Source organism: Poecilia latipinna, unplaced genomic scaffold, assembly GCF_001443285.1.
Source record: "Poecilia latipinna isolate Pla-1442-1.1 unplaced genomic scaffold, P_latipinna-1.0 Scaffold2973, whole genome shotgun sequence".
NCBI classification, from domain to species: Eukaryota; Metazoa; Chordata; class Actinopteri; order Cyprinodontiformes; family Poeciliidae; genus Poecilia; species Poecilia latipinna.
Window position 1 is genome coordinate 16937 of NW_015115589.1, and position 9013 is coordinate 25949.

Here is a 9013-nt window from a genome sequence, read left to right on the forward strand (position 1 = left end):
TAAAAACCATTATTTGTCATATTTGCATACATAAGGTTGAGAACTAATAAAAAAAAAATCGGGGAAAATTAAAACCCATTTTGTCCCTATTCTCAAGAATCACTGGATAAACATAATGCAAAGCTGGTACAGATACACTTGCACCACAAAATAAAACCACCTGAAAAGGCAGATAACTGTGGTTCTAGAAAGTACTGACTCTGATGAGTCGAACAAATTCAGATTTTTGTTTGTAGAACATTTTGAAAAGCACGTATCACTGAATTATGTTCGGCAGAGTGAATGCAGGAACAAATGTCTTATAAAACATATTCACACTCAATTGTCTTTTTAAGAGAAAAAAAAAGACTTGAAATTATCACGTCTTCTCCAAAAACCATAAATACACACGAAGTGGAGCTTGAGATGGAACATTCCAGAAGAAAATACACTTCTCAGCTTTTCATGGCAAAAGTAAAAGTATTAAAGACAAACTCTAAGGTGTCATTTTCTTCTTATAATTCCACCTACGTTTCAAAAGATTCAGAAGAACAGTGGTCATGGTTGCTAGGGAACCACTAAATTTAGGACGGTGGAGCTGGGTGAACAGAAGACGCGCCCACGCCTGGCTGGCTGGCGGATGTTTTGATCTCTGCTGTGTTGCCTTCAGTCTCCACTGACTATTTTTAGCTCTTTGGGTTTGAGAGGATGAAGGTGTGAAGCAACGCAGCAGCAGAGGTTCACAGTTAAATGGAGCACGTCTTTGTTCCAGCACAAAAGGGACGCAGGGAGAAGACGGAGGAGGGAAGAACGAGTCCTGGTCCTCCAAAAGGCTAACAACACGTCGGCATGAAGGAGACTGAGATCTGTTCATATATGTTATGTTGGATGTTTAGGTCATATGTTGAATTTTTTTTCAGGGGTAAACAACACAGTGAAAAGCCTCAATTTCATGTTCATATGTGCTTCAGCTTGAGTTCAGCTACGGTCTGACAGATAACATGTTTGGTGAAAGCAAAATATTGATTGGCATCAAAATAAGTCCTGCAGCTCTAAGGCAGGAAGCCAGGGCATCAAGTACAAAGGTTTCCATGGAAACGGCTTGAGCAGGAACAAATCTATGGCTACAATCACTACATCTGAGTTTTTAACGGCAGTCTGAACGGTCCAGTCCAAAACCAAAACTCAGACCTAAACCACGTCCATATGTGGAACTAAACTTGTTTTCAAACAGGGGTGCACCGAGTTCCTTAATTTTGGGAGAGCAGTTATCGGCCAATACTTAAATATGAAGTCGATCTTATTCAGTGATCCTATCGTCTAAAAATCAGCCACTATCCTCTTTAGCTCTGCTGTTACAGGTTTGACTGTTGGCCCCGCCCACCGGGTCGCATCTGCATGTTTGCGGTTAACAACAGTCACCCCACTGTTACCAATTCAGCAACTTTTTTGTTATGTTTAGCAACATTTCAGACACAAAAGAAATCTGCATCTGCCAAATCTAAACTGGCAGGTTCAGACTTTGTAAAGATCGGTAACCAGCGATTGGCCAAACAACTGCGATCGGTGCATCCCTAAAATTCAATTCAGTAAAATTCATAATCTTAAGAATGCTCCTCACAGATTTGCCTTCTTATTTAGATTTGTGGCGACTAACGTGATGCGCCTCAAACGCCTGGGAGTCACTCACATCCTGAACGCAGCAGAAGGAAACTCCTACATGCACGTCAACACCAACGCAGAGTTCTACATGGGCTCAGGAATCACCTACCACGGCATCCCGGCCAACGACACCGACCACTTCGACATCAGCGTCTACTTCGAAGAGGCGGCGGACTTTATCAAGAAGGCCCTGGCCTACAAAAGTGGAAAAGGTGCAACGTAGCAAACACAAACTCTGACACGCATCACTTCGCTAGAAATAAGATGAATCTGAAACTTTTTGACAAACGTTTTTGTTTTCACTCTGAGGTGTAGTTTGCTTTCCATCAAACTGAAATTTCTTGCTTTTTTTCCGCCTCCTCCAGGTAAAGTGTACGTGCATTGCAGAGAAGGCTACAGCCGCTCGCCCACCTTGGTCGTTGCTTACCTCATGCTTCACCAAAAAATGGACGTCCACACCGCTCTGGCCATGGTGCGGCAGAAACGAGAGATTGGACCCAACGATGGCTTCCTGCGGCAGCTCTGTCGGCTAAACCAAAGGTTGGCCGCCGAGGGGACACTGTGGAACAAATGAGAGACGCGAGTAAACAGAAATGTGTCGTAGGAAAATGAAGTATGCTCAGCTGTACTTTGTTTGCTTTCCGCTTGTTTGAAGCTTGAGTGGCCCTCAGGCCGGTGAGGGAAAGCTCAGAACAAAGTGAAACGTTTTGACCGAGGGTGATAACAGGAAGTGTTGTATCTACTGTAGATTAACACATACACGCACACACTCTGCCCTGTGTTGTGTCTTAGTTATACTGAAATGAACATACCTCTGGGTCATACACTAGCCGACTCACGTGACCCATTCAGATTAGGTAAAAAAAAAAATCTCAAATTTTTTATCGTGGTGTGAATTTAAAAAAAATTCTTCCAGACTTTCTACTTTACTTCAGCTAAATTGGAAAATTCACCTATTCATTTATGAAGAGTTCTAATGACGACAAAACTAAAATAATATATGTGTACTGTCAATAACTCAAAGTTAGGTTAGGTGAGTTTGCATGAAATGACCATTTATCATAAACATTGCTTATAACTTGTTTAACGTAGAACGGGTTAACTATTGTTACATATTCTCTAAATAACAGATTTATTACAGTTCAGTAGTTCTTTATCATGTTCTGTATGGTTTGTTGTGTTTTCTTGATGATTATCAGTTTAGTTAATAGGCATATAATACAGTTATTATAAGTAGTGAGACTTTAGATAGAGTTACTGTCCCATCCAGTCTAATTTGTCCTCCACCCTTCTAGCCATGGGCCCCTCATGTTGGCCCCTGTCCTGCTAACACTGCCTACTGTCTCAGTCACAGCCCCTCCCACTGTGATTTGTAATGTGGAAAACTACAGGATTTTATTACAGTATTTTTGTCTAATGTCTCTTCTGGACTCTTTGAACAGTATTGCACTCACGTTTAGAAATCTGCCTCAGACGTATTTCTGAATTATTTCTTGTGGTTTCTGTGCTTTACAAAGAATTTATCACTTTTACACAGAAAACAAAACAGAATTTATATTGATGAAGAGAATGTAAAACAAACAATATTGTTTTGAGTTATAGAATTAGATGAACGCTGAAATTGGCCTGGTAACCATGACAATAGTCATTTTAAGCTCAACTGCATTCACGGACAAAAATATAATATTGAATAAGTATAAAATTGTCATGGACAAGGAAATATGTATGGGGAGAGAAAAATTAGTAAATCGTAGCTTTTTGATGTTGGTCTGGCCATGAAACAAAAAATCCTTAAATTCTTTGCTTAAGAACACGTGCTTTTTATAAAATACAAATTAATTAGATTATTACTATAGTAAATGAAAAAAAATATAACATTGGTGCACAAAAGACACACAAAGAATAAAAAAATGAGTTTAAGCCATTTTTATACAAAGAATCTAGTAGACAATGCCTTTTAGCTTAGCATAAACTCTGCATTTTGTAGTTTGCGATAAGCCAACAAGCCTAAAACCAATGAAGTGTTTAATGGTGACATTAAACACAGAGTTTAATGTTGTAAATATCACTCTCCAAAAACAACAAAATTATCCTAATTGTGTAATTAGGGTTATTAATAGCTAAATAATTCGAATAAAGAAATGACTTTTAGCTTAGCGTAAGTACTGCGTTGTTGTGTTTGGGTAATTAGCCTAAGTAGCCTAAAACCAGCTTTGTGTTTGGTGTGAAAAGATGAGAAGTGTAGCAATTTATTCCTCTAGCTCTAAAATTTCTGTAAATATGTAAGTACTGTGTATCAGATTAGTTCTTAATTAAGCTGTTGTAGCTTAGCTTGAACATTAGGTTTTAGAGTCTGTGTTAAGCTAACTAGCCTAAAGGCAACTTTGTTTTTTGTGCTTTTGTGCTTACGCATAAGAGAGGTAGCTTTAAAAGCCAGTATTTCTAATAATATTAACATAGTTAACTGTTCACTAATTTGCCAACTACTAAGTAAAATGTCAGTTAAACACCTGCAATAAGAAAAGGATTCCCATACAGCAGTGCAGCTCTACTTCGAATGTAACATCACTGCTGCCAGAATGTCAGAAAGTCAAACTGCAACTTTTTAACTTTTGCATAGTAGAGTGTTTACATGTTTGTATTTTTGACATTTTAAATGCAGTTTTATATTGTTAAGTTGCATGCGTTGTGATATTTGTCAGCCAAAGTGTTGCTTACAGTCCTTAATGGACACACTTGTGTCTCTGTGTGTTAATGTGCATTACTGAGTGTGCATTATTTGTCACAGTGAGCACACTGTGACAAATAATGTCACTATTGTCACTAATGTCACTCTATTGTGCCTATATCTTGTGAATCATGATGTACTTTACTGCTGCTGTAGCCTAATTGGTCAAATCAGAAGACTTAGATTTTGACTCAGCTTTGATGAAGTTCACTTTATCTGATGACACTTGGGATTGTGATTGTTCTCTTTTCAAACATAAAATAATAATTTAAAAAATACAGTCTTGTTTAATTATTTCTTCTATTTTGATTTATTTTATTTTATTTTTTTACATTTCCTTGTTCACTTTTTATCCATAAAGCGAGGCAAAACAGGTATTAGTCTTCCATTGTCAATTTGTTTGAAACTTACTACACTAGAATTTGACAGGTCGACTTTATTCAGTTTTGAATAAAGTCGACCTGTCTTTCTCACTGTCTACGTTTTAATGATGTAAAGCCCCCGGAAAACGTCCCAGTTAAACGACGTTTAACTAAATTTCTACAGGGTTTAGAGTCCCAGTTGACGGCGTTTCAACTAAAAACATAAAGGTTGGAGTCCTTGTCAAACGGTGGTTTTGACTAAAGTCCCAGAGGGTTTGAGTCCCAGTTAAATGACGTTTAACTGAAGTCCTAAAAGGGGTGCGGGTTTTAATGTTTTTATCTTTTTTAATCTTTTTCAAAATCTCTTTCTCTTTCTCACTGTTTATTCAATGTCACACTGTTTTTATTTTAATTTTGTAAAGTATTTTGAAATGCCTTGCTGCTGAAATGTGCTATACAAATAAAATTTGATTGACTGATTGGTTGAAAATAGCAGGACATGACTAACCATGTTGTCCTGAAGAGGGCGATACAGGATTGCTTTGGTTTTGCTTGGATCAATACATTGTGCCAAATAGTCCATGGGCCAAAGGCCAAAATTTCAAATTTTGGTCCATCTCAGGGCGGCAAAGTCTATCCATTTATTTTTTTTTATTTTTTTTTTTAAGATACATGTCTCTAGATAATATTTTGGTATGAAAGTCCTTCCAAAGTGGTAGCTGAGTCATCGTTATCAGCTCATATGGATAAATTCTATTTTTGAGAAACTATTTAAAAAACTGTTTGGTTCTCGAATGAGACCCACAGAAAAGTGAAAAGTAAGAGCTACTTCTCAGTCCGACGCTCCAAACAATGGCTGTAAACAGCATAATGAGAAGCACAGACGTGCTGAAGGCAGAGTGTCAGAAAGAGCAGGAGCTTCTTAAAGAGACAAGCCCAATTTCAAGGCATTAAATTACAAATTTCTTTTAACTTACTTTTTGATCTACAGCAATTTGGAACAAAAGAAGCTACTTGACAGTGCTATAATATGACTCTATACTGCTTCTTTAAAGTAATTTATGATACACAAAATAAGTTTATCATAAACTTATAACTACTCTCTTCTTTTGTGACTGAAGCATTAATAAAATCCTGACGATGAAGGTATTACTACTTTGAGTCCGCCACTAGAGGGCAGACTAGTACTTCAAACGGATCTTATCGATGCCTGCGACTTTATCAAGGTCTCTTGTTCATTAGAACGATCCCATCTCCCCTGCATTAAGCCTGTTGATGTGTGTAATTCAATAAAACATTCTCCATTGCTCTAATCACACACTCTCATATTTCGAGCGTATTTCTTATGTAACGGAATTTCACTGAGCGGAACCAAAACTCAAAGTTTTAACAGGATCCATGATATCTCTTATTAAACACATGTGTGCATCTGCAGGACCCTTGACGTACGCTCACCTCTGCCCTCCCTCCTGTGTTATCTCTACCCACCCAACTGTTATTTGGCTGACCGAGTTGAAGCAAGGACATGTCTGCCAGGGTAGCAGGGTAATGCTCTTACGTAACACCAGTCTACATGAATGGATCAGCGGGGTGGGGCAGCCACGGGGTTTAGTGTCCGATCTATTTTTGGGAAATTCTTCTCGAACTGATAGAAATACATTAGCTCATAAAGTGGGCCGCACACAGCCAGTGGGCCAGTTATCAGAAAACGACCAGACGATGAAATGACTTTAAGGCTGCAGTATGTCACTGTCATAACTAATATTTGTTCAGACATTTATTGAAACTGTCACTATATGACAACAATATGGTATGAGACAGATAATCTGCGAATCAAACTGAGCTCCTCTGCCAGTAGTTCTAACTAGAAACAACCAATCAGAGCCAGGAGGAGGAGCATCTTAGCAGAGCTTGTGGATGCTAATACTAATTAGCATGGCAAGGATGAAATAAACAGTTCTCCTTTAACAATGAGTTTTGTTCCCACCATTAGCACATTTAGTAGTGTGCATGAGGGTGATTGACAGCGCCAAGCCCCTCCCTTCTGGCTCTGATTGGTTGTTTCTGGTCAGTGAGTTTCTTCAAACAGCAACAGCAGCTGAATAAATACATAAATTGCTTGACAAATTAAAACAAGCTCAATAATTTCTATTTACATGATTTGTTTTTCTCTTTTCCCTCCTTCTACCAAAAACTGGATGACAAACGTCTTCAGATTGGTGTTTCGATTTCAGCTAGTCTCTCTTTTTTTCCTAAAGGACAATTCTGTTTACAGAGATGTCACAATTCGTTTTATTTGTTGTTTCTGTTGTTTTGCTCATTTATTTTGAATATTTAAAATGTCCGGTGTAAACGGTCATTAAAATTTAAAGTTTATTGATCTTGGAAAATGTGTTCTTGGGTTATTAGTGATCATATTTGAAAATTGTCTCAAAACAACAATATTATTGTTTATCACAATAACTTCTGGGGCAATTTATTATCCAGCAAAATGTATTACCTTGACAGGCCTAATCATGACACGGTGATATGTTTTGACATATTTGTTGGAACTATTTTTTAGTTAAATTTACATATTGCAGCATTAATGTATAAGCAAGGGTATGTTATGTGAAAGAATCGATCATTCATGCTAATCTGCAACATAAAAAAACTCAGAAGCAATGTCTACTAAAACCCGCTCTATCAAACCCATTTTAGGGATTCCCTGGAAGCATTTTTCCCTTACAGGAAAAATCTGTAATGGATGTCCTGGCCTGTCAGACTGCATCTCTGTGCAGGGGTGTGAGCCTCTCTCACTGGCCCTCCACACACACACACACACATATACACATGCACTCACGCACACACACACACGCACACGCACACACACACAGCAGTCTTTATGCACACACATGCTATCTGTGTCGGTCTGGGCAGAGACGGATTTTTGGATTGGTGGAGAGCAAAGCTGCTCACTGTTACATCATCTCCACCACAACAAGCTAAGAGCAAATTTGACGTCGCCTGGCTGCCATGACGGCGAAGGTTTGGGAATAATTTAGCCGTCTGCCTCATTAAAACGTAATCAGTTGGGTAGGTTCATGCACACTTTTGATTATAAATGTAAAATTACCGCCCCCTCCCCTCCACCCCCAAAATAGTGTTGGTTAATATTTCAAACATGTTGAAACTTTCACTTAAAGCGCCTTGGTTCCCTTTCTGTAATGTTGTGTTACTGTTGGTTTTATAAAGACTTAGATGACTGACTGACAACTGGATGCAGGATCATTCATGTCTGCCACCGATAACAGATATAGAGTGTGTGACTTAATATGTGGTTTAATGGAGACGTTTGTGGATTTGGTCCCTCTAACAATACAAACTGGAGTTTCTCTGATTGGAAAACTGTTGGCTGCAGTTAAAGCTGGAAGTCTTTTAGCTTCACATTGCTACAAGATATTTACATCTAGAAACTGAAATTCTAGCCACAAGTCTTTGGACTTTGATTGAACCATTCTAACATGTGCCAATGCTTTGGTCAAACACATTCCACTGTAGCTCTGGCTCTCTGTTTAGGTTCAGTTTCCTGCTAACAGCTAGCCTGACTGTTGCCTTCCTACACAATTCTGCTTGATTCTCATCTCCTTCCAGTGCTCAGTCTGGGATTTCTCCCAGTGACCTTGATTTGTCCAGTAGAAATTCTACCTGGTCAATCAGTAAACAGAAGGATAAGTTTTGAATGATGACGTTGATTTTCTGAGCTGTTTTAGAATTGTAATCTGGAGGATGGTTGTAAACAATGCAGGGAATTTCCGGTAAGCTTCATAGCGTCATATATAGGCCACGAGCAAACCTCAATAATTGGGTAACAATAACATTTTAACAGACTCCACACCTCCAACATCGTTTCTCATCAGCAGGTGGTCCAGATCTTTTGGATGAAGCAAAGTGTAGAACAAAGTGCTGATTTTTACCAGGCTAGCTAAAAGCTAAACCTTCATCCTTCCTCCTTCAACTCTGACCGTCTTCACACTCCCTTGTTAATAAAAGCCTTCATACCGGATGAGGCTACCACCACATGACTTTGGGGACGGTGTGTTCAAGGTGATGTGCAAAGTTGGTTTTCCTATTTAAACGTTAAATGTTGCCCTATTCGTCCTCTTGTCTGCTGTGTTCCCTCTACATGGTGTGTGACAAACAACAAGCAGGACGTCTGTCTGTCTTTCCACTATCACTTTCTTCTTGTCAGATTTGTGAAGTCTCCAGCCAGCAGCTGTCCTAGAAACTGATTCTCAGATCA

General features: G+C 38.7%; 1 protein-coding gene across 1 annotated transcript in view; it reads left to right on the forward strand.

The window, feature by feature from the left end:
- Positions 1–4651, forward strand: part of LOC106939757 (dual specificity protein phosphatase 3-like) — a 10728-nt gene extending 6077 nt beyond the window's left edge. Inside the window, exons 2-3 of the mRNA XM_015022295.1 lie at positions 1621–1853; positions 2007–4651. Of these exons, the coding sequence (XP_014877781.1) occupies positions 1621–1853; positions 2007–2215 (442 nt within the window). The 3' untranslated portion in view covers positions 2216–4651. The remainder of the gene's footprint in view (positions 1–1620; positions 1854–2006) is intronic.
- The last annotated feature ends 4362 nt before the right edge of the window (positions 4652–9013 follow it).